Here is a 26,559-nt window from a genome sequence, read left to right as displayed (position 1 = left end):
TCGCAAGATGGATTGACGGTGCGTGGAAGGCCGTCCCGCAGGCAATGGTCGTGCATGCATTAAAAAAATGTGGAATTTCCAACGCTTTAGATGGCACCGAAGATGACTATTTGTCGTCGGTGGACAGTGAAAAAGAGTTGTCTTCCGACTCTGACGGCGAGTAACCTATGATGTTCCTATCTCGTGGTTGTGTTCGTGTGTTGCGATTTTTGTTCTTGAGTTCGATTAAATGTTTTAAGCAAGTGTCAGACGATTGTTGCCTGCGTTATTCCATGTGCGCGGTACAATCGGTGCAAAGTTATGTTTGTGGTTTCCGGGCCTTAAATATTACTCCGCGTTACAATCGGGGGCGCGTTAGAATCGTGCAAATACTACATTCACATTAGCAACGTTACCTCTGAAACTCAGAGGGCCTCAGGGATGAGGTACATGCTCACATCGGCATCTGGATGTGCACTGCGGCATGCTCATAAAACAAGGAAATCCTTTCTGCGAACTTTCTGAACAAGTGGTCACAGTAAACCACATTCCAGTTTCCCTGTACAAAACTAGAGAAACTAATAAAAAGCGTTTCGCAGTATTTTACAACAAATTCCTCTCCACCCCAACTTGTTTTGAGGAGAAAATGCAATTGTAGGCCTGTAGCGAGTACACACAGGATCCCAAATGAATGAAATGTTATAAACAAACTGGCACTTTAGAAACTAGTGCGCAAGCGCAACAGTCGGACATTTTTAAACCCACCTATACCCTGTAAAGCACTACACAACATTTCCACACAAAATGCGCTCATGCTTCCAAGGCTTACCTACGGCGCGGTGGCGGCGACAGCGACGGAGACCGCCTCGACCTGGCGCGCTCCCCGCCGCGAACCAGGTTGAGCAGATCGCGCTCCAGGCGCCCGTTGAGGTGCATCGGGACAGGCTCTGCTGCACGCCGAGGAAGCCACGACACGGACCCCAAGCCGGAAACATGCAAGCAAGTCGGTTCGAGTCAGGAGTCGCCAGAGCCGCAAGTCGAGTCGAGTCGAGCCAGAAGCCAGGGTCGGCCATTACCTCCCCCAACTTTCAAAAATTAATCACTCCGCGACCTCATTGGGGCCTTTCAGTTAAATGGACCCCACGAACTCAATAATTTTTCTTTTTTTGAGCGAAAATCGAGCCCCTATAGGCGGCTATGCTAACGCTTATTCCGAAGCAAAGATGCCATTATTTACTGCTGAGAAAGACTGAAATCAAAAATGCATAATTTATCTCCCGTTACTCGATTCAGGCTCACGAGGTTAACAACGAAAAGAACTCCGTGATTACCGCTTCGACGCGGATGGAAGCGGGCCCTAGCGTCAGAGATCCGCACTTAAATGCATTGACGCCATAGCAATTCACTTTCGCAAATCTCCATAGGCGCCAATACCCGTATTCCAATGTGTTTTTTACCTTCCCAGCTTATAAGAGCTCCGTTTTTTTTTAGTGAGAGTATAGACACTCTTGGTAATCTATCGACGCAAGCAAAGTTCACCTAGTCCCTAGTGTCCCTTCAAAGGTGGACCCAGGGAGAATTCGTGAGAAACTCTCGGGAGGAGGTGGCCCTAGTGCGAAGAACTTCTTAAGCCAGTGACTACGGACACCTTCCATTTACACAGCCAACTCAATTTCCTTCGCTCATCTAGTTCGGCCCCCTCCCATTCTCGTCCCCACATGCAGGTCGGCCAATCTCGCGTCGTCTTCCTCAGCCTCTACCTCGAATAGGTTTTATGGGGTTTATCGTCCGAAAGCGACTCAGGCTATAAGAGATGCCGTAGAGGAGGGCTCCGGGAATTTCGACCACCTGGGGTTCTTTAACGTGCATTGACATCGCACAGTACACGGGCCTCTAGAATTTCGCCTCTGTCGAAATTCGACCACCGCGGCCGGAATCGAATACGCGTCTTTCGGGTCAGCAGCCGAGAGCCATAACCACTGAGCCACCGCGATGGCAGCCTCTGCCTCGAATAATATTGATTGCAAAAAAAAAAAAGGCCAATCAGGTTTTCGAACCCAAAGTTTCTCACGTCGTAGGTCTGCTCAGTGCGTCCCTCTTCATTATCGGAGGTCATATTCCACAGGCAATAAGTCGAAGGTACGCCCATTCTCAATAACTTTTCCACACAGTGCAAGAGATGGATGGAGCTCGGTTTCTCCCGAGGATATAACCACTACCTAGCCAAAGATTTGGTTTTGTTTGGTTTGGTGGGGTTTAACGTCCCAAAGCGACTGAGGCTATGAGAGACGCCGTAGTGAAGGGCTCCGGAAATTTCGACCACCTGGGGTTCTTTAACGTGCACTGACATCGCACAGTACAAGGGCCTCTAGAATTTCTCCTGCAAAGAAATTCTAGCCGCCGCGGCCGGGATCGAACCCGCGTCTTTTGGGTTAGCAGCCGAGCACCATAGCCACTGAGCCACCGCGGCGGCACCTAGCCAAAGAATAAATGCAACCAGAAGACTGCCAACATCCTGGACCCTCGGCTTGCAACAGGTGCAGTAAGCGGCCCATACCTCAGTTCGTGTGCCCATTTCTTTCTTGTTTTAAATGTAAAATGCAGTCTTACATAGACGCAACCACTGACTCGGCTTTCACTTCTACACCGCAGTGGGCAGTACGGGGTTTAAAGCGAAGAGGAAACTTCTCGTCCACCAAAGCGCAGTATACAGGGACCAAGAACTTACCGTTCCTGCTGGCTCGAAGAGACTCCCGCTGGTTCCGGAAGCAGCGCTCGGCGGGTCTCTGCGACCGCGGACCCAGGACAAAGATGAGTGGATGCAGATATTCATTCATTCATTCATTCATTCATTCATTCATTCATTCATTCATTCATTCATTCATTCATTCATTCATTCATTCATTGTGAGCATTAGAATGCCCACGCGAATAAAAACCTGGGGTACGTCCATGTAGAGCGGAGTGGCGAAAAGTGTAGGAGAAGGAAGGAAAGGTTCCATGACGTCACGAAAGAGGAGGCGCAGGTGCGCCGCGGCCGGCTGAAGGAGGGGGAGGAGGAGCCAAGGTACCTCCAAAGAAATGAAAAATTTGGAAATTGAATTCGAATTCAAACTGAAATTTGTATTGAAGAAAATGAATTTAAAATTATTATTTACTGATTTATTTAACTGTTTGTTTGATCGTTAGTTTGCTTCTTTGCTTGCTTGTTTCAAAATAGTGCACGGCAGAACTTCTGACCCGTGCAGTACAAGACTACAGAAAAAGCAGGAAATTGCGCAAGAATTAATGAAGGAAATGGTGTGGCACAAGTGTAGGATGCTCGGCTATTTGGTGGTGCCGGTGTTTCCGCGCTAAGCTTGTTGATATAATGCTAAGAGTAGTTCAAGGGGTAACAAACAGGTCTAGAAAAAAAGACAATACATCACTGAATAAATCGCGCCAATGGTACTCAAGAGCTTCAGCAATAAGAAAGAGGTGGGCGGTGATTGAAGATCACATTGAGAATGTTTTTCTCCAGCACTGAGGGACTTGGTATGGCTGATCGAAATGACAACTGCAGGTGGATGACACCGGGAAGGCAACGAGCAGAAACGCATGCACAACTTGACTCAAACAAAATCCAGCTCGCTTTTCGCTGAACTCCCCGACCACTTGGTGCTGGCATCAAACATGCACTACAAGCACAAAGGGAGTAGAAAGGGAGTAAAAGGGTACAGCCGCTAGAGTACAGCCCACTCCCTTTTACTCCCATACTCCCTTTTCTCCCAGATTTTTTTTACTCCACTTTAGACCAGTTGCAGGGTCCATTTAGTGCTTGACAAGAGATTCTCCCTTTCATGTAATTCCTGCATGCCGACTGCGAATCTGTTATAATTGTTAGGTTCTGGTTGGCCCTGCTTGCCTCGAAAGCTATTGCGATCTCCTTCGTTTTCTCTGCGTGAGTTTCACGAATTGTGGCACTTGCTCTGGAGTCCAGCTCCTACGACTAATATTGCCATCGCATTGTTCCCTACATATCTGGTTGTGGTCAACATACAAGACGTGAGTTAAATATACTGCGGATAGGAACACACAAAATGACAAATAACAATAATGTGGGCCCCTGAACACAAGACCCTCCGAGACAGCAATGGCGCGCGCATTCCGCCACCCGAGGATTTGGCAGGCCGGCCATTGAGAGAGGGGCACTCCGGCGAGGGCCAAGGGCTGATCCCGTACCATGATATATTAGAGTATTACAAAGTCGCGAGCATGGAGGAAAAAAAAACTGAGGAGGGAGCGTCCGGCGACAACCTTGAAGCCTAGTCTTAACAAGTAAAGATATAGCAAAAAAAAGAGAGTGTGTCCCCCCGTGATCGCACCACGTGATAGCGTGCGGTAAAGTCTAGCCCCGCTGCGCGCTCGCATGCGCCGATTAGCGCGGCAGACTATCTGTAGATCAACTTCCTTGCTGTAGGCGCCCGCGCCGCGGGTCGCGCATACGCGCGCACTAAAACATACCGGAATCAAAACATAAAGGACCGGCTCGGAGAGCGAAAAACTGAGGGAGAAAACGACTTCAAAACACTCGGCTTGCGAACGCAGGCCGCGTGACGTCATGCTCCCTCCTCAGTTTTTTTTCCTCCATGGTCGCGAGGATGAAACGCCCACAGCCAGATAAGACGAAAGAAGAAATCGCCAACAGACGCTTGAAGCTTGAAGCCAAACACATACCCTCACGCGCCAATCCAGAAGGAAAGGAGGTAGAGGCCAGCTGGAATATACCGGATCAGAAAAGCAGTGGCTTCGGCGGAAAACCGGCGGCATTGTTCGCTTCAAACACTTTGCGTGTTCTGCGCTTGATACATCCTCCCTTATTCCTTATGCATCCATTTTCCTCTTCTCCCGCGCGGGGTGGCCTAAAGGAGCCCTCCTCCGATTACCCTGCCCGCCTTTCTCCTCGCAATTATTCGGGTTCACACACAGGGCATCCCGATTTCACCCAGAAGCGTCGCCAAGCGGCACAACAGTGGCCCTGGCCGGCAGCGCAATGGGCGAAACATCGAGCGACGTCAAAAGCGTTTCGAAAAGTTTCAAAGGTCAGAATCACTTCAGTCCTCTTCCATATTAAAAGGAGCAGACGCACCGAATTTTCGGACGCCTTTTTCTTTCTGTGCAATGGTGCACGAGATAATAGCGCACATGAGTCACGGCATGGAATTCACCTGCATCAAGTGTATAATCATTCTCGTGCCGTTTCGGTTTCAACCGCCGAACGACGGATGTGACGTAAAACACAATTTGCGGTCACGTGAGTCATGAAAAAGAAGCAGATATAATAGCTGGCTCGTTCGTTTGTTTTTTTGTTTTTTTTTTGTCATTCCGACTCTTTGGCAGGCTTGCGTAAGAGTTTAGGGTAATTAAAACGTAGAAACCAACGACCATACTGCAGATTGTGTGCCTTACGTAACCTCAAATGGTATGTTACGTCACAGCCATGCGTCGTTTGACCGTTGAAACTGAAACAGCACGAGAGGGAAAATTTTTAATTATCAATCATTTACCCTTTTTTGGCGCGACCCACGTGGCTGCTTATGTTATCTAATGCGCTTCGTATCATTCCAAAGACAAAACACACAGCTTAAATTTGGTGTCTTTGCTCATGAGAAGTATGAACTCACTTCGCTAATTCTTACGGGACGAATAGCAAGCGACTCTGCAGTTGCCATGCTTTGCACTCGGTCGCCAGTCAGAGGCACAGTGCAAGAAAGATGCAATCTCATCCCTGCGGATTTTAATCCCTCCTTCACCCTTTTCTCTTTTTGCGTCCGCACTTCTGCGCTACACTTCCTGGAGCTTAGGTAAGTGAATTGAATTTCTGGCTCCTGTATTAACGGCCTCGATGCTCTTGAGAAATTAGGAGCCAATGTTTCACAACAGCAGCAAGAGCCTCATGAAAACCAAAACAGGGGGAGGGACCCTGTGGAGGGGTTGTTTGGTACAAGAATTCATAAATGTTACAGAACGCTCAACTTGACGCCGTATTTTCTGGCAACTGTTCCGAGAAAGGCGTGATCACGTACCCATGGAGCACAGGGCATCAGCACAATACTGGGAATGTGTAAGCAAGGGCCGGTACTCCAAAAGGCCCAGCGTCGTCACTGTGTTCCCAATATAGGCAATGCCACTCTCTTACAGATCCAGTGATGGTCCCACCTATCCTATGTGTCCCTAATATTGGCAGCGCCGCTATATGACGGTTTCAATAACGACCTTGTGTGTCCTCAGTTCTCCAATACTGACAGCACCGCTTCGTTACACTGTCAACGAATAGCGCCGGCAACTAATCAGGATAGGAGAAAACGAATGATAGCACCAGATAGAGGGGACAAAATGTAACCCCGACACCAAGTTTGATGACTGTAGAGTGAGTAATTAATTAATTATAGCCCATTATAGCGAAAAAAACAAAGACAACAACGCAATGTGTCGATATAGCGCGGGCGTTGATATAGCGACGAGAACGGTGCGACGTCACATCCACCGGAAGTCGTCACAGCATAGTGAAAATTATCACAGAATGGGCGGAAAAAAACGCCCCACCAAAGCGAGCGCACAGTCTTCCTTCAAGCGACCAGCGTTACCAGCGCGCCGACTTATCGCGCCCTTTATCTTTGTCTCCGACTGACGAAGGCGCTCTTGTTTCGAAGGTGGTTAGAAGAGCAGTGGGCGGGAAAAGTAACGCGCGCTCTGCAAGGTGGTCCTTTTTTCTACTAGTCAGCTTACTCACCTCCTACTCTTTTTTTTTTTTTTCATCTTTCTTTCCCTTGTCCTTGAGCTCTCTCCGTCTGGGGAGGCGATCATATTTAGCTTCATCCCTTTTGTTCCCGTTTCCACAAGAGACGAAGTTTTAAACGGCTTTCCCTTTTTAGAGGAGCCCCGGGTACGGGACACGTGCGCTCGTCACGGCCGCCGAGGACGGCTTCGATCTCGTCAAAGCTGTCCGCGACAGGCCGCCTTGCCCCGGAGGCGGTCCGACCCGCCGCTGAATCTACGGGGCGTCGCCGCACGCTACGGGCCGAGACTCGGAGACTCAGGATGGCGACGACGGCGTGTACCCGCACCTTCTGTCGCAGTACGAGCGACGGAGGGAGACAACTCGCCAAAGGCGCGTTTCGATTATTTCAGCTCACTGCGCGTCACGCTGACGCCAAACACTCGGCCAAAGTGTTGCCGCGTGTACCGGCACTACGCGCAGCGTACCAGCCCGGTGCTTACTGCACACGTGACATGCGCAGTGACAAGCAGCTGCCACACGGACGTCCTGCTGAGTACACTCAATTTTTGCCAAAGTCGATGGAGTGCCAACAAGGAAAGCCGTAGTAAGGGCCTAAGAAGAGGGCGGGAGGGAGGGAGGGAGGGAGGGAAAGAAAGAAGGAAAGAAAGAAAGAAAGAAAGAAAGAAAGAAAGAAAGAAAGAAAGAAAGAAAGAAAGAAAGAAAGAAAGAAAGAAAGAAAGAAAGAAAGACCAGTGCACCGTGGAGGGCCAATGCGGGCCTTTATTTCTACTGCTTGTCCCCCACACCCAACCACCTTCGGCGTACGCAAGCAAGCACACGCGATGCATAACACACCACGGCGGCGAAGAAACGCCGCCGTCCGTCGGGACCCCAGCGTTTTCCTCCATCGACGACAGCTCGGCGCCGCGCTTGCGGTGGAATACTGACGGCCGGGAATGCGGCGCGCCAAGCGATGGACCGAGGAGAACCGGGGGCGAAAGAAAAGAGAACGACAGAAGGAAAAGGCCGCGCAGAGCGACAGAAAGCGCACGCAGTCAGATTGCAACGAAAGGAAACGGCCCGCGCGCAGCGCGCGGTTGTCATTTCCGGTACGTGCTCGCCATGGACAATAAAGCCAGTGGCGCAGAGGGGTCACGTGATTCGAAGCGGGGCCGAACCACCTTCGTGGCCCGTGATACACTCGGGACATACATACAGATATATTAGAGAAGCCAACAGCCACAGAAACCAAGGAAAACAGGGGATTTTTTTATATTTATTTATTTTGGGGTGTTGATCAATGAAGAATATTACTGAATATTTTATCGCTTAAAGATAATTGATTAGAAAAGCAGAAAAAAAACAACCACATGCCGCCGGTGGGAACCGAGCCCACGACCTCCGAATTACGCATCCGGTGCTCTACCAACTGAGCTACGGCGGCGGCTGTCAGATCTGCTGCTTTCTCGGGTATTTATGTTTACAAGTGACCTAAACTTGAGAGTGCTCATCAGCGCCACCCATGTTCATAAGCAGCGGACGTAGTACGTCCTGAGTTACCGCTGGTGTGACGTGGAACGTCATCGAACGGCGAGGGTGGAAGCTGTGTGAGAACCCTCTTATGCTTCCAATGGCATCAAGGCTGCCAGAACAGAGGCCCTCGTTAAGCAGTTAAGCGGCAAGGGAAGGGGAATGAGGGGCTCGTTATACGTATTAGAGAAGCTATCCACATAAACTAAGAAACACGGGGGTATTTTTTATATTTTATTTATTTTGTGGCGTTGATCAATTACTGAAGACGTTTTCGCTTAAGGATAATTGATTAGAAAAGCAGAAGAAAAAAACCACATGCCGCCGGTGGGACCCGAGCCCACGACCTCCGAATTACGCGTTCGGTGCTCTACCAACCATATATACAGGGTGTCCCAGCTAACTTGGACCAAGGTTTATAAAAAAACTAAGCGTTCTTCAGAACCGAAATTGCGTGCATGTTGTTGAGGTTTATCTAAAGTTACAGTACCATTTTTTCGGTTCTCCTATTTGAATAATTAGTCGAGATAAATAAATTAACTTTTTAAATATAGCTTGAAACGTTCAGGCGTCAATAGGAAAGTTGTGGAGCTCCACAAATATCGTCCAACGGAGGCACTTCCAACGAGATAGACTTAGCGTGGCCGTTTTTATTCGGGAAAAACGAAGGCCCGCGGAGTTTAAAAAATACCACGTGACAGAGCGCTCCGTGCGCCCGGATGCGCCGCGATTACAGCGCTCTCATCCGTGCTTTGTAAGAAACATCACCCGCTTCGGCCCTTTCGTGCTGCCCAAGACAGGGCTTCGCGATGTGCTTGGTTCCAAGATAAGCGCCAGTGTGTTCGGGCGTTGAAAGAAAGCGCGGCCCCCGTTTCTGAGGGCAATAACTGCACACTCACGTTAGCAAAATGCATGCGGAAGAACGATGACAATCTCATGAGTTTGTATTTGGGAGCAAGATCCCAACAAGCAAAGAGGCATATAACAAGCCTGATAACGTCATGTGAATTACGCTGAAAAACAGTAACCGCGCTTTCTTTCCATTGGCGCCCGTACCTACTGGCGCTTATCTTGGAACCAAGCACATCGCGAAGCCCTGTCTTGGGCAGCACAAAAGGCCCGAAGCGGGTGATGCTTCTAGCGAAGCACGGATGAGAGCGCTGTAATCGCGGCGCATCCGGGCGCACAGAGCGCGCTGTCACGTGGTATATTTTAAACTCCGCGGGCTTTCGTTTTTCAAGAATAAAAATGGCCACGCTAGGTCTATCTCGTTGGAAGTGCCTGGGATGGACGATATTTGCGGAGCTCCACAACCTTCCTATTGACGCCTGAACGTTTCAAGCTATATTTAAAAAGTTAATTTATTTATCTCGACTAATTATTCAAATAGGAGGAGCGAAAAAATGGTACTGTAACTTCAGGTAAACCTCAATAACATCCACGCGATTTCAGTTCAGAAGAACGCTTAGTTTTTTTATAAATCTTGGTCCATGTTAGCTGGGACACCCTGTATAATCAATCACCATGGCTTGAAGTATATTGAACCTTCCCACTACTCACTACTTCCTCTTTCTTGCTGCTGGTGAAGCTGCCTAATAGAGTAATACTCCCAGCATCACTAGCAAAAAGAACGTTATGTAGGTATAAAGGCCTTTATCATTTTTTTAACTTGATATAGGGACCTTAACTCGGGCGGCTATTTGGTCTTTTCCTTTGGAAACACATGATCACAGCATGCTGACAAACACAGCCGCACAGAGGACGACGCATGGCCCCCTATACTACATCGCACAAGCAGTTTGCAGCCCTGTAGATGCTACGGCGACCTGAGCCAATCAGGATGACGTGTGCTGCATGAAAGTATTCCTACGCGCCCGTATTCCCCGATTAGTAGCCTCACCAGAGAGGGGAAAAGAGTAGCAGAGGTCAGTTGCTATCTTCGCAGCGAGTGGCGTATGGTGTTTCTTAAGCTTCTATTTTCGATTGAAAATTGTTTGGTTTATGGGGGTTTACCGACTCAACGCGACTAAGGTTATGAAGGACGCCGTAGTGGAGGGCTCAAAGTTCGACCACCTAGGGTTCTTTACCGTGCACTGACATCGCACAAAACACGGGCCTCTAGTAGCGTTTCGCCTCCATCGAAATTCGACCGCAGCGGCCGGGATCGAACCCGCGTCTTTTAGGCCAGCAGCCAGGCACCATAACCACTAAGCCACCGAGGCGGCCGATTGGAAATGATTCAGTGCAAAGCGACTCGAAGACTTTCAAGGCTGTTTATCTTGCTTGAGGAAACAAACAGTGCATTTTCGACGGACGACGCGCGGGACTGGACGGACGCCATGTTTGCAAATGGCGGCGCACCACTCCGCACTAGGCCTCTGCAGAGCTATGAGCTATGTCCGTGCGGGCTTCCTCTGTTAATTTAACCAGTGATTGAAACGCTCGCAGAATTTCAAAAACACCAGCCCGATATACATTTCAATTACTGCATTAATTCTTCGAAAGCATCTCTACACTGTTCAGATATTCCAGGGACTATTTGTTGTGTTCCTCCAGCCCCGATTCCACGAGAGAGCTGTGGGTTCTACACCTGCAAACAACTTGCGAGATGGCTTGCATACTACCTAATGTAGTCAAGAGTTCGACGAAACATCGTCTGGTCAGGTGGAGGCTGTGGGGACGCCTTCGTCCCCTGCGTTCACTTTCCCGCATTTCACCCCCTACTGTAGTTAGCTCCTCCGAAACGCGCTCTTCTCAGTTTTGGTTACTTTAACTAACAGGGGAGGGCGCTCGCGTCGTAGCGACACCAGCGCCACGGATGGCGTTTTGCTGCGCGCTCGCGGGGACCGGCGGGCTCTCTCCTGCTCGGCACCGGGAAGCATGCGGACGTTTCCGCGCGCCGCTCCGCTCTTCGCCGCGGGCGTCTTGTGGTTGGAACTTGCTCCCGCCACCCCGTCCCGTCGGGCCTCGGAGCTTCCCTTTGCCCTACCGGGGGCGAACGTTCGCTCGTAGCCGTGCTGGTGAGTCGGACGTCCTCGATTCCTCAGTGTATTTTGTTGCTAGCTGGCGTTATTGTTGTTATAGCAATAAATGCCTTGCTTGTGTCAGCCAGTGTGTCGTTCCTTTGTTCCCGCAGAGCAAGGCCCGCCGTGGTCGGCGTGCGCTCGGTAACGCTCGCGACCACGGGGTGGGGTCCGGCGGGCTTTGAACTGAGTCAGCCGCGCTTAAACGGGGAATACGTGTTTATCTCCCCATTTTAACCCCACATTTGGCAGCCCAACGTGGGGCCTGCTCTTGGAACATTGGACGACTGTCAGTTCGGTTCAAGGAACGCTCTTTGTCCGGACTTGACAAGTGCTAGGCCTAGTGTGAATTTTGGTCGCTAGGACCTGCGGCATGCTTTCTTGAGTGCGAGGTGTATTGCGCTGCAGCATGTTTGAACTTTTCGACATGCTCAGCATGTTTTTTTGTCAAGTTTTTCTTCCTGGAGTTGCTTCAAGAACCACTTGGTGTCCGCATCGAGGGAGCGCGAGGCCTAGCGCCCGCGGAGTTGCCGAGCCTGAAGCGAGTGAGTACGGAAGCCGCGTGGGTGGTCCGAGTTTTCTGTACATATTTTCTCGCTGTCTCTTTTTTCGACTCTGGGAGTCGGGGCTCCGGGAGCCGGAGCCGGGTGGCCTGGGGCCACGGGTGCCGCTACGAGCTCGCTGGTATTGCAGCTCGGCACCGGGCGTTCCGACACCGTCCGATACGGTGGGCGCCGATCACTCAGAAGCTGCTTCGTGCAGTGAGTGCGGTAGGACCATCCCACAACGCTGATGTCTCCTCGCGGCTGCGCGCACGAAACCCGTTTCGGGTCTTTCTTTTGTTGGGGGTCGTCGACCGTCACTATGGTAGTGAGGCCTAAGGCTATTCATAGCTGCCTGCACCTTGTCAAAAGTGACACGACCACCGGACCGTGGTGTTGAGAGGGGGCGCACATTGCTGGCCACCCGTTTTTTTTGTAACCTCGCATGAACCGAGCATTCTCGTTCAACTCAAGAAAGGGCTTTGTTCACTCGAACTTTGCGTTGCACAGCCGCCCGACACGTTTTGCTAGCGAGTTGAGCATTTGAGCCACGAGGCCCTTGTGTACGCCGTTTCCCCTCCCGTGACCTACGTTAAAGGGGTAGAGACACCAAATTTTTGTGTTGTATCTCGGGTTGTAAATAATGCGTAGCGACTCAGTGAGCATGGAACACCATCTTAGGAGCATGAACTCGCATTATATAATTAATAATCGTATTATTTGTACCCAGCAGTTTCGGTTTCGGTTCGTAGTTGCCAGGTTTTGCCAGGCTCTTTCATGACGTCAAAAACCAGACAATGCGTCGTCACGTGGGTCCGGAAAGCCGTGACGTCGTGTAGGCATGTCGTCTGCTTGACACGCACGTGGTGCGCGTAAACACGGACAGCCGGGCGGAGGGCAAGTCGAACAGCTCCGAGTCGGAAAGAAGAGTTTTATTTCGGCGAAGACACCGATTATGAGGAATCGCGGGATAACGCAGACGAGGAAGAACACGCCGCGGTTCGAACCCCGACAACCACTTCATTTTTGATCCGCTGGCCAGCGATTCCGAAGAGGAGGCAGGCGTCAGGCCCGACGCAGCTCAGATTGTGCCAGCGAACACCGAGCGTGTAGGCAACGTCAAATGGTAAAGGCGCGTTCACACTACGCCGACGATCGGCCGATTTCAGTCTGGCGATGGTCGGCGGCAGCGATTTTCGTGCCGTCGGCGCGTCTGTCACACTGCGCAGACGCCGACCGAGCACCGGTCGTCGCCTGACGAGCGCATCGCCGTCGCGTCGCCGAGATAGCAGCCGTCGGCCGACCCGTGTGTCACACTCTGCCGACAACAGCGCCGACCTCACGCCGACGTTGTCCCATCACGACAGCTCGACGCTGCTTCTTCGTGCGCGCTGCTCGTCTGCTAGCTCCGTTGATGAAGGCGTCGTGGAAATCGAACTTATCTTCTATTATGCGACGAGTTCGCACTAAAGCGATGTGAAGAGTAGGCCTTTTATTATAGCACAGTCGACTTCCAAAGCGCCGTCAACTGCGGAAGCGAGACCACCTAGGCCTAGCGACGACTAGGGCAGCCTGGGACCAGCGCGCAGTTCAGGCGCGTTCACACTAGGCCGACGGGACCCCGAGGTCGACGCGACAGCGACGCCGACGGTCGCGTCGGCCAACCTGGTCGTTCCCCGACTAGCCAGTCACACTGCACCGACGACAACGACGACGCCCCAACGACCAAGCGTCGTAGTGTGACAACGCCGCCGACCAAACCGAGGTCGACCCGTTGGCCGACGGCATATCGGTGGCCGACCAAAAACAAGTAGCGAGCTCAGAGCGCGAAGTGCAATCATTATTTAGACAAATAATGCACGCGCAGCAACATTCATCAAGCCATATGGCCACTTGGCCGACGCGCCGCACTGATCGTCGCTTGCGAACTGCCGCCCCACTGCAAGCAGGGACACGGAGCGGTGAGCATCGCTGCGCCGCTCTACCCAAGCTCCGCCCGCAACCGGTGTCGCACTTCGCCGCCGTACAGCAGTCCCTCAGAAAGACTGCTCGAGCAGCGACAAAGCATGCCTGCTTATGTTTCGAGCTTTCGGCAACGGCATCGCTCGCGGGCGCTCCGGGCAACGAGCTCTTCTGCTGCCTGGTTGCCGTGGTCGTCGCTAGGCCTATAGGAGGTATTCACTGAGGCCGCGCTACCAGACGGCGCGAGCGTCGTCGCGGCAGGCGCGCCATGTTTGCGGTCGTTTCAGGCCAGCTCGCGCAGCGTACGGTGCGCCGTGAGGTACCCGGCCTGAACTGTTAGTGATCCGGAGCATATTTGTACGTTGTTGAATACGTCAGCGACCACTTATCTTTGTGGAGCGCGTATTGTGCATGAAGTTTGCAGCAGAATTCTTCTGCGCCGTGATATAACCGAGCTGCCTCAACTCGGCAGCAAAACTGGCTGGCTGCGCTGCACGCAAGAACGTACACGACTTGCAGCTTTTAATATCAGTTGATAACTGTCAGCTAGTCATGCAGGGCACATCGTGGATAAACAGCACGATTAATTACCGAAATTCCAGAACTGCCACCGCAGAAATTGATAATTCAAGCGCCTAGCTGTAGTCCGCGAACTGCTGACGCTTCTCAGACGTACGGTCTTTCAGCAGAAAGGCAAAGCGTCATAGCTGCCTTATTTACCCGACAGAACGGCCAAACAAATACTGCCATGCGCTCGCAGCACGAACGGCAGACACAGCGAGAATGTTTTGCAGTTTTGATTGTAGCTACGTAGCGCTGCTTCGTATGTACAAGAGCGTTTTCGCAGCAACGCAGTGTGCAGCCATTCCGCTAGATTCAGTTGTAACACGTCACTTTCAGCAGGTAGAGATGACAAGTTAAGCTACAGCTAAGTGAACAGACCCTTCGAATTACTCACCTCTTCAAAAACGGCACTTCGGCCGTAGGCACCGCGGACGTCGGCACCCACAGCACGACTCTTGGACTCACCCGCTTGTCAAGTAATTGCACCCTCTCATAGGTTTATATCCTTTAATTCCTTGGCCTGCCAGCAAACTTAAGCCGTGCACAAGGTGGGCCTCGATACCGGTGAATTCAACGCGCGGCAGCAGTCTTCTATACGTCGCACACCATGCCGGTGCCTCCGCATTCCTACGGGGGGTCGACCTTTTCACAAAGTACAACCTTCTGAGCGTGCCCGCTCTTTTCTGCTTCGCACAGTTCACGGAATATTCACTCAGTCACGCGGCGGCACGGGTCGGACAGAAATTATGTGCGGCGAGACGCGAAATACACTCACATTTCACCCATCACCAGCTATTCAAACGCCGCGGCTGGCTGCGGCGGCCGCGCGCGCGACCACCAACATGGCGAATGCCGCGCCGGCCGCTAGCGCCCCTTGCGGATGACGTCATGTGAATACCTCCTATAGCCTCTTCCGCATCGAAGTCGCAGCGGCCGGCGCTTCGGAAGTCGCCTGCGCTATAATAAAAGGCCTACTCTACACATCGCTTTACTGTCAACAGCATCATCTCACAATAAAATAATAGTATGGTAAATCTCCACGACGTCTTCAGCAGCGAAGCGAGCGGGCGCCAGGCGAGCCGGACCGCAACGTCGGGCCAGCGGCAGCTGCGAGGCGGTTGTGGCAAAAAGTTTGCTCGCATCACAGTCGTTACCTTTGCCAGCAGCTCAGTATTCGTCAGCGATCCTCAAAAATGACACATTTTTCACATTTCTTATCCCAGGGTGTATTATTTACGTCAAGAACCCACTTTAGCTCCTTTTTATGACGCCGGCGGACGGGATCCAGGCTGGCCGGCCGGCTGGCATGCTCGGCGTACTTCACGTTCGCACAAGAAAATACATAACATCCATGATACTAGCGAATGCTTCCTACATTAGAGCACGGGCAATATGCCTCTGCAAAAGTGGATCTTTCGGCAACGACATCGCCAAGCACCATCGCACTCGCGAGCGTGCAGAAAAAAAAAGACTCGTGAGCACTCGTAACCAAGGTTGCTAGGCCGCGAAACTTGGTCCCGTACGTCAGAAAACTGTGCAATGACGTAGGAAATACTTGCTTGTGTTTTCTTCTCTGTTCCTACGTCACATTGATGCACTAGCGATGGCTCAGACTTCAAGAGTGAGCATTTTCACAAACTTTAAAATGAGATTAAAATATGTTCTAGACCTCCCTTAAATTTAATACTTCGCTCTTATGGTCCTCACATACAAAGGAAACGTATGGCAGTCTTTTGTACAACCTTGGAATTTGATGTCTCTACCCCTTTAAAGGCACGCGGAGTGTGTTTCGGAAATTTTACAGATCTGGAGCCACTCCGGCTTGCTGTCTTGTGCACATCGTCTCGCTGCCGCCTGCTGCGACGGAGCGGCCTGTATCCTGTTCGCCACATCCATCCGGGGCAGCCGTGGCGAGACCAGACAGCAGCCACCTCTAGCTGCTGTTACCCTGCAGACTACTGCAGAATCCTGACCTGCAGTGGTCAACCGGCCCTCCTCTTCGCGGGCCTGCGGACACGTAGTCCGCGGGCCATGCGAGTCGTCCCAGCGGAGACCTTCACGCCGCCTTCGGAATACCGCGGTAGACTGCGTGCACGCTGTCGGCGTGACCTCCGCTGCACGACCTGCCTCAAGCGCATGAAGACCAGGAGACTCCTCCATAGCATGTAACCTGCAGGCGCGTGGGTCTATTTAAGGTTGGGGGATGTGGGGACGCCTTCGTCCCCTGCGTTCACTTTCCCGCATTTCGCCCCCTACTGTAGTTAGCTCCTCCGAAACGCGCTCTTCTCAGTTTTGGTTACTTTAACTAACAGGGGAGGGCGCTCGCGTCGTAGCGACACCAGCGCCACGGATGGCGTTTTGCTGCGCGCTCGCGGGGACCGGCGGGCTCTCTTCTGCTCGGCACCGGGAAGCACGCGGACGTTTCCGCGCGCCGCTCTGCTCTTCGCCGCGGGCGTCTTGTGGTTGGAACTTGCTCCCGCCACCCCGTCCCGTCGGGCCTCGGAGCTTCCCTTTGCCATACCGGGGGCGAACGTTCGCTCGTAGCCGTGCTGGTGAGTCGGACATCCTCGATTCCTCGGTGTATTTTGTTGCTAGCTGGCGTTATTGTTGTTATAGCAATAAATGCCTTGTTTGTGTCAGCCAGTGTGTCGTTCCTTTGTTCCCGCAGAGCAAGGCCCGCCGTGGTCGGCGTGCGCTCGGTAGCGCTCGCGACCACGGGGTGGGGTCCGCGCGGCTTTGAACTGAGTCAGCCGCGCTTAAACGGGGAATACGTGTTTATCATTTTAACCCCACAAGGCATACTAAAAACATAGGGTTACTGACCAAGTCAAAGTTTCATGAAACGTACTCTTTTGACGTTTCGGAAGCCCTACGGCTTCCTTTTCACAATGGGGGAACCAGGCAAAAAGCATGCGTTTATGTCTTCTTCAAAATGCGTCGTAATGATCTTGCGTAATCAGATGGCAGATTTCCTTTCATTAAACTTTGACTTGGTCAGTGACCCTATGTTTTTAATATACTACCTAATCATCACCATCATCATAATCAACAGCGCCTAAAGTAACAGACAGGTCCCTAAAACTTGTTCAGGGACTTTAGCACCGTCAGCCCACTTATTGCACTGGAGCACAAAGGCCCTCCGCTATGCTAGGCGCCAGCTTTTCTTTGCAAATAAATTAAAGGTATACAGAGGCAGAGCCTTAGTAACTGCGTCACTCCGCAAATAGTTCGGCCGTAGGAGGGATGCCTCGCACACGCTGCTCGGTTTGTCGATCCCTCGCTAGAACAAATATTTCATGGAACCGGATGAGGCTAAATAACTATTTCTTTTTCGTGACCCTATAACGTTGAAAACGCACGTGTACTATATCAGAACTGTGCCCTAACTAATGAGTGGTACCAATATATTCAAAGCTCTTCGTTTCCGGGTAATACCGGATTTCACCGATTCTTGCACCCCGAATATAAACAGTCGGGTTAAGCCCGATTCCTCCCCGAAAATGAGCGTTATAGACGAATTTGGTTTCCAACAAAGCTCACAATGCTGAAGACACTGGTAGAAAAAGTCATCAATATCTAGTTCTTATTCCAGAGAGCTAGCTGTATTCAGTCAACTAGGGATCGTAAACATATTTTACAGATCGTAAACAGCGCCAGTCCCGTCCCCTTCTTCGTTTGTCCTAGTCTTTTCGCGCTGCATTCTTCAACCATGATCCCTAACCAACAAGCCCAAGCAGCCACTTTAGTTGATCTTTTAACGATCGTCTTCATGAGGCTGATGAATCTCAGGTTTGAAAAGAGCGATACAGAAGCGAGAGGCCAAAACATGGCTAAAGACTGAAGCCTTATCGGACTCACTGTATGAAGCGCTACCCACGCTTACGACACCTGATGCAAGGACTTTGCGCGTTTAAAATCGTCGCTGTGCGGAGGTTGAGTATTTTCGAATTGTTCAAATGAAGGAAGACCACAGTCCTGCTCAGACACAGGAGTGCATCGTAGGAGACCGATAACGTACGCGACGAAATTTTCGTAATGGATTAGGAGAAAAAAATCTTAGTTGGTAAACAATTTTTTTACTCGAACATGCGATTTCGATGTCGTTCAGTAAATAACGCGCAAAAAAATAGGGCATTTTATGTCTAGCAAGAAAACGGTTTCTGGTTCACGGGGGTTTAGATTCCCAAAGCGATTCAGGCTACGAGAGACGCCATACTGAAGGGCTACGGAAATTTCGCCCACCTGGGGTTCTTTAACGAGCACTGACATCACACAGTACACGGGCCTCCAGAATTTCGCCTCCACCGAAATTCGACCGCCGCGGCCGGGATCGAACCCGCGTCTTTCGGGCCAGCAGCCGAGCGCGATAACCACTGAACCACCGCGGCGGCTGCAGAAAAACGAACTATTATAATAAACTGCCTCGGGCTGCAAAAAAAAGATCAGAAAAAACCCGAACTAGGGAAATTTTTCCCCAATTTCAGCCCAGATTTGAGCTCGAAGAATATCGTCCAATTTTTGTCCCCCAGTTCCTGCAGAAATACAACCCGAAAAGGCTCTAAATATCTTAAGAAGAAACTAATAACTGCAACTGCGGACTGCGTTAGCTGCGTGAGAAGAGAAGGCGTGTTTCGGTTTTGTAGCCTTGGCCCCGCTGCGAAGAGAAGCAGTCGGGGAGCGTAGCTGCTCCGGCTACTGCCCACCCGATCCCATCAAATTTTGTAGCATCGCCTGCACAACCGACCCCCGGCCGTTCCCGAATTTCCACATTCTGCTTGCCCTGCAGAATCCACTCGAATAACACCATCTGTCGGGCTAGTTGGTTGCGATCCATATGTATCAGCAGCGCGAACACCACACCGGAAGAAGAACCTTACCTTTACCTTCTTCTCCTTCTTCTTCCGGTGTGGTGTTCGCGCTGCTGATACATATAGAATCCACTCGGTTATCCTGGCAGCGGCCATCGGTTACCTGTACGCCACACCTCCCCCTACCGCCGCGGTGGCTCAGTGGTTATGGAGCTCGGCTGCTGACCCGAAAGACGCGGGTTCGATCCTGGCCGCGGCGGTCGGATTTCGATGAAGGCAAATTGCTAGAGGCCCGTTTACTGTGCGATGTCAGTGCACGTTAAAATGCCTCAGGTGATCGAAATTTCCGGAGCCCTTCACTGCGGCGTCTCTCAAAGCCTGAGTCACTTTGGGACGTTAAACCTCTTAAAACAAACCAAACCTTTTGCCCGTGTCTGTTCCTCCCTGATTGTCGCTTAAAGCTGCCCCCATCATTTTCCATTCCATCGCTTGTTGTGCGGCCAAAAGGAAGGGTCAGAAGCAAGGCTCAGTAGTATTCAATTGCACCCAAGTTTACGCTATATTATTAATGAATGGCGCAGCAGACGAACTGCCCAAACTGTCGAGCCAAGAACATGGCGCTTTAAGAGCTTAAGATCGAAGGCGTAGTTAGAAGACCACGCCGAATTATAGCAAACATAACAAAGTCGTTGACATCAGCTGTGTTTTAACAGACTCGTTTGTGTTTCGGTTTGTTGTCCTAAAAATCGAGGTCGCGTGCACTGCACACCGTTTAGGCCCTAAGTCAGCGCCTGTTGAGTCAGTACACACACTACCCGCCTCCGGATCGTAGACTTCGAGCTTGAAGAAACCCGTTTCTTTTCATGAACACGGTAAGAATTTTTAGTTGTGAGAGGCCCTACGTTGGTACAATATCAGTTATATTCTGGTCGCTTCCAAATGTCGCCCCGGATTGCTCGAAACTGCCCGGAATCCGCGTCCGCTATTCGATTTGCCATGTCATATTGACCCGAAACGTATTCTTTTGACCAACGGATAGTTCCAGGGGTATCCGTGAACTGTCCTAAGCTACCCCCCCCCCCCCCCCCCCCCCCCCCGGCCCTTCTCTTTTCGGTCGGACTAGATATGGACTGAACCGAACAGGGAGCAGACAGCGACGTGCTGTGCGCAGCTTGCGCGGCCACAGAGAGGGTCGTGGCTTAAGTACTCCGCGCTGTTCAAATTATTTTTTCCAATAAGGGCGTATGCCGTGCCGAGCACAGAATAAACATATGTTACATTATTAAATAACGCCTGGGCGCACAGGGAGTGGCTCATATCCGCAAGATCGCTTTGTCATCTGCTACGGTGCGTCAAGAACTGCCTGCGGTGGATGGCGGCGCAGCGATGGAAGTTTTCCGTCTGCCGACGAGAAAGGGGGTGCGTGTTCTCGACGGCAAAAAGCAGGCTCATTTCACGGAACGTACTTGATATCACAAGGGGATCGCGCGGCTGTCTAGCCGGTGGCAGTTTTCACTGTGGAGAAAACAGCGAGCGTTGGGCAAACGTCTCCTCGACGCAGCAAGCGCGTCGGATCCAGAACTCCCTTGGGCAGCTTCGAGCATGTCCACGTGCGTCGCTCATGATAATAATAATAATAAGACAGTTCTAAGCTTGGAAAATCAAAGAGACCATTTTAATCACAGAGTTTCTCAATATTACGAAGAGGGAAAGCTGCCGCCACCATCCATGCGAGTTTCACAACTCCCACTTAGGCCACCGCGAGAATGCCGGGAAGACGAGAATTTGTATTTGGCTCGTCTAGTGTTGGGCCGAAAAAGTGTATCCTGCAGGCTTCTGAATCGGCTACACCGCGATGCTTTCGTCTGCGGGCAGATTAAATTATTTCAATAGCGCGTTTTCCACTTCTTCCGTAAATTTAACACAAGTATTCGGCTGGTGTGGATACTTTCACAGCATTTCTTCGAGGTTTGCAGCAAGAAAGAGTTGTACTGTCATGACCGAATCCCCGTTTCAGCCCAACAATAGCCAAGCCAAGTACTAAACCTCATCTTGCCGCAATTCCTGCGCCTATCCATATGTATGGTAGATGAAATACAACGCCGTCAGCTTTCTCTCCAGGCAACATCGAAAAACAATGATTTCAACGGCAAGGGTTCGACCTGAACTCTTCGACGTCTTGCTCCACGGACACAGCCATCCTGGGGCGCACAAGTGAAAACGCTATACACGCGTGAGGAGTTATACACGTACTACGTGTTTTGAAATCGAAAACACTTTCCAACCACTCCGCGGCCCGCAGACAAGCGGTGACACGGGAAAAGCGGAATAGATCCGTGGCAGAATTTTTCGCTTTAGTCTATATAAGTGCATTTTGGTAGCGTACACACCAATAGTACTCGTCCCCATACGCTCCTCCGCTTGGTGTATATGTAATACACTCGCTGCCATTTGACAACTAAACAATTGTGTATGCCACACACACTTCAACACGGGCTCCTAATTCGGTGCACATCTAGCTCGAACGCTCGGCCGCATTCGCGAAGCTTTCGATAGCCTCAAGATTCACGTGCGCAGATTCACGCACCATTTGCGACACTCTGTACGGCGGTAATATTTACTTGGGAGCTCTCATAAACCCGACGCAAACACGGGCGCACGCATAAGAACAAACAAGTGCGCGTACTAGACAACGGCAATGAGAAAGCTTTCTGTACAACAATGGCTCGTCTTTCAACAACGCCGGCGACCAACGAGACCACGATACAATCGTTTACACAGGTCAGCCTCCAGAGGAAGCCGGTTCTGCCCACGTGCAACGAGGCAGCACGAGTAAACGATGTCCAAGTTAAATGCAAGAAAAATGGGCTCGGACAGGGCTTGTTACACGCGGAACAGATAACAGTGGCGGTATACGCCACAGGAACAGATCGATACCAGAGACTTTTAGGATCACGAAGACTTGTTTATACCGGTTTACAGGATGCCTCCTGCGCAGTAGAACGGGTGGGACGAGACGGGGCTACTGCACGTGCGCAGCCGGCATCCGATAAACCGGCATAACATGCCTCCGCTACGCCAAAACCCTCCACTGATGGAAGGGGAAAAAAGCGCATCTAGGTAGCGGCGTAGTGTCCGGTCAGCAAGTAAGATAATAAAATGTAGGTACTAGTGTTGTCCATTTTCATGATACCTACGCCGCGCTGCGGCGGCGCCGCGAAGTACTATGCAGTTAAAACTAGATTTAACGAAGTGAAGAGCCGCCTTGAATTATTTCGTCAAATCGGGAAATTCGTAAAATCTAGAAAGGTATTCTTTGGACATTCCAAATCTAAAGACTCAACGAAACAGCACCCAAAAGCTACCGCGGAGTCATATTCGACGCTAACCCGCGCCTGCGCGTACGAAAAGTCCGGGAAGGCGGCCCGGATCACTTGGGCTTGAAAGAGCCATCGGGTATAACGGATTCGAAACGAAGGTCGGGAGCGCCTCCGACTGCCGAGTCCGTTGTTCCGTGCAGTGGGGCAGTCTGCAGCCTCGTCAAAACAAATCAACGACCGCCACTATGGAGCCTAGACGTTGCGACTGCTTGCACGCTACCAACATGCTGCAAGACATTGTGGGCACAGTGATTCAGAAATATCCTCTTTTTTTACTCATTTAGTCCAGAAACAGCTTCGTAAGATTGGGTTTAGCGGTCAAGACTGTTTCTTTATTTCGGGTTGGTGAGAAAATTTTACTCTATGAGCACTTGCCGGGGAAACTAAATTTGTTCGTTAGATCGGGAGCTTCGTAAAATCAGGTTTCGTTAGATCTGGTTTGAACTATATAAAGCTCGGCCCTCGTGAACCGTTTCTGCACAAACGTGGGCGCTTCCCGCGCTCGTTGTTAACGCCCAAAATGGTGCAATTTGGGCGGCGCGGCTGCGTGCGTGTCACGCGCGACGCGCTTTCACGTGCGCAAAACACTACACGCGCAACCACGTCGTTTGCACCGTTTCGTGGGTGCTTCACCGGTACCTTTAGAAGTAGACGTCAGAGTTTTAATGTAAGAATACACCTATATTAGGAGCTCTGCGCTGCTACACAGATAGATGTACCCACACAAGCGAGACGCAAGATCCGCTAAGTGTCCCTGCATGACATTTTTGGTGCCAGAAATGTAAAGCAACCACTGGAACGGGGAGTTTTCACACTGCAGAGGAACGCATGCACGCCCATGCGGTTATCGGGCACCAAGCACAATCCTAAAAGGACGACATGCCTGCTATAGAAAGGTCAGTGTAAACACGAGACACTAGTTAACAAACATCAAGAACGCACAATACCAACGGACAGATCTGAAACGCGAAAAGAATTAAGCGTTACTGTCTCCGCAACTAGAGGCTTTATCACAGCGTGCGTGCGTGCGTGCGTGCGTGCGTGCGTGCGTGCGTGCGTGCGTGCATGGTGATATGACGCTTGGCTATTCATGGAAACCGGGGTGGGTGACGCGATTCTTTGATATGAATCCCACTTGATCCCAATTCTATTTTCTCTTTGTTATTGACCCGTGCCCGTGCTGTCAATGGAATCGTGTAGTCAGACAGGCGGATGGCAGAATTCGAACAGAATCTGACAGACACATTTGCAGCCTAGCTACCTTACACTCATTACATGCCTTCCATCACTTGCATACGATAAAAGAGAGAGCGAAAGCGCGCGTAAGTGCACCGAGAAAAGGGTGCGCGCAAAGGCGCCGTCTTTGTTACAGCTGTCCACCCGCACCCACCATTGTAAACATATCTTCTCATTTAAACAAACGCAAAACGGCCGAGCTTTGTTAGTTAAAACTCAAAAATAAAATGACTAGCGAAATTCTGCTAGCTTCTTCTTTGCGCCAGCAGTCCCATGGAAATTGCCGATCCTGGCTTGCCTGCATCGATAAACGCCGATTATTGCACTCGTATAGCTTAGTCGTTCAGCAGTTGTGCAGGTACCTTCGTCGATCACGATGATGCACTTTTTTTTTTTAATGGCGCAAGGGCAGCTTTGCAAAAACAGCGCCCTGGCACAAGGCATATTTGTCTATACAAGAGGGAGTCAGAAAAGCATTTCCCAAGCATTTCACCCCGGATAAGCCGAGCACCAGACAAGGAGAAGTTTGTAACGATTGCGTCACCGGTGGATACCCTGCAGCACAGGGGATCGAACCTCGCACCTCTCGCGTAAGAGGCGAATGCTCAACTGATTAGTAGGCCACCGCTGCGTAAAGAGTTTTCATTGTCTATGTAACTGATTTAAAATTCTCTTCAAAGGCTCTATAGCCGCTTATTTGGCACGTGTTTTCAACTGACAGACAGCGATTTTTTCCTTTCTTCGCCTTTACTTCGTCCTCTTTTTCTTCTTCTTCTTCTTCGTCATCATCATCGTCGTCATCAGCCTGACTACGCCCACAGCAGGACGAAGGCCTCTCCCATCTATCTCCAATCAACCCTGTCCTGCATGTCAGCAGCGGCGGCCACATTATCCCCGCAAACATCTGCCCAACTAACTTTTTTCCACCCCTTGCTAGATTTGTTTTCTCTTGGAACCCAGTCCGTTATCTTGCTTTTGTATTACATGCCCTTGCAAAGCCCACTTCTCCTACCTGATTTTGACTAGGATGTCATTTGCCCTCTTATTGTGCCATAGCGTTGCACCTATCACTCTCCTTCACAGCCTCGAAAAAAAAAAGACTGGCTCATACCAGTTTGTCACCGTTTGCATGAGTTTATTGTTAAATTTTAGAAGACGCACGATTCTACCTAGGCTGCACCAAAGAAAGAGTCCGCCGTAACGCCGCCATACTGGTTTTATTTGAGGCCCACCCTATAGGTGGTGAAAATCGCAAATACGGTAGCTACGGCTGGCGCGACGCAGGACTCATGTGACGTCACTGACGCGATTTTATTGTACAACGCGCAGTTTCTGATATAGCGGCAGGAGCAGGTGGCAACAGGTCGACCAAGACATGCGCGCTGTCTTTCGCCGTGGTTCACGCACGCCAAAATGGCGGCCACTGTGGTTTTGATGCATACTGCATGCAATCGCATACAACTCAGGCAGGAAGCGGGTAATGCCCTTCAGAGACGCTCTCCAACCAATGACGTCATGAAAATGGGTCGATGTCATTGGTTAGAGGGCATCCTTCGTGGGGCATTCACCGCTTCCTTTTCGAGTTGTGTCCTGCCATCTAACACTGTAACGGATATATCCAGCAGATGCTGCAGCTGATGACAATAATGGCAGTCATCATCACGATGACGGTCACATCCAAAGACGAAGGCACAAAGAAAACGATGACCACTCCCGCTGCATGAAACAATAAAAAAAAAAAACGAGCATATACCGGCGACTGGCTCGATGCAGCGGGAACTCTCCCGGCTGCACTCGCGCACTGTGGTGCCGCCTCTCGGCGGCGGCGCCCATTGCGTCAAGTGCACTCACAGCGCGGGAAAAAGCGGCCAGTGCGAAGTGCCCGAAGCTGTGCGTTCGATCATTCGAACCTCGCGAGACGGGCACGCAGACTGTGGAAGTACGAATCTATAAATCAGCGAACAACACATTAACGGCTTGCCTTGTTTCACACTTCTTCGAGAAATTTGATCCCACGAAGTAAAATTAAGGCCAAAGGACAGGACTGTTTGGAGAGATATGGGAGAGGCACCTGCCCTGCAGTAGGCATAGTGAGACTGATGATGATGATGATGATGCCTCCGCTCTGCAATGCGTTCTAAAATGTCTCCTTTCTACAATAGGGAACAGCGAGAACGTTACGGTCAGCGATTTAGTTTAGCTGAAAATTTCTGCGCCGGCAGCACGAAACAAAATAAACAAAATAAACAGGAGAGCCGATTCTGTTGATAAGAGCAAGATAGAGGTGTTTCATCGAGCGAAGCTTCTCACCGCATCCGAAAGACGACGTCGCAAATGGGCAGAAGTAAAGTCACTGGATAAATTTTATGCCGCGACTCTAAGCAGAAGCCCCCGTAGAACGCACCTTCCTCCTCTCATCACTGCATTTCTTTAAAAGAGCACCAGACAGGTTATGCGTCGAATAGGGAGTTTTAGAATAGCGGAACCCTATCGATTAGTCGGATCAGGGAATAGCGGGACGCCAGTGCGCATGCGTCGAACAACAAAGACCCCCGAATTATCGCCCTGCGCGTGCGCACTGGCGCCCTGCTCATGGGCGTCCGGAGGGGGGGGCAAGGGGGGGCGGCTGCACCCCCCTGGAAAATCACTCACTCGAACCGTGAGTGATGGCCGCACGCCAGGGGCGGCGGTGCGCTCAGCCAAAAGAGTAAAAGCGGCCCTGCTTCCACGCTTTGGGTCACATCTGCAAAGTGCCGCGTCCGGGGACGCGTCGTTG

At 51.0% G+C, this 26,559-nt stretch overlaps 1 protein-coding gene across 5 annotated transcripts in view; it reads right to left on the bottom strand.

Moving 5' to 3' along the window:
- LOC149365314 (uncharacterized) overlaps nt 1-26,559 on the bottom strand; it is a 101,540-nt gene that overhangs the window by 48,617 nt on the left and 26,364 nt on the right. For 4 of the 5 annotated variants that reach the window (XM_089541907.1, XM_089541911.1, XM_089541908.1 and 1 more), the window contains exons 4-5: nt 2,708-2,765; nt 809-929 (exon numbers count right to left, since the gene is read on the bottom strand). In XM_089541907.1, coding sequence (XP_089398033.1) covers nt 809-929; nt 2,708-2,765 — 179 coding nt within the window. The remainder of the gene's footprint in view (nt 1-808; nt 930-2,707; nt 2,766-26,559) is intronic. The other variant, XM_089541910.1, reaches the window with a different exon arrangement.

Source organism: Amblyomma mixtum, chromosome 1 (assembly GCF_055824585.1).
Source record: "Amblyomma mixtum isolate Tamu chromosome 1, ASM5582458v1, whole genome shotgun sequence".
Lineage (NCBI taxonomy): Eukaryota > Metazoa > Arthropoda > Arachnida > Ixodida > Ixodidae > Amblyomma > Amblyomma mixtum.
Note: the sequence above shows the minus strand (reverse complement) of the source record. Positions and strands in the feature narration are given on the sequence as shown.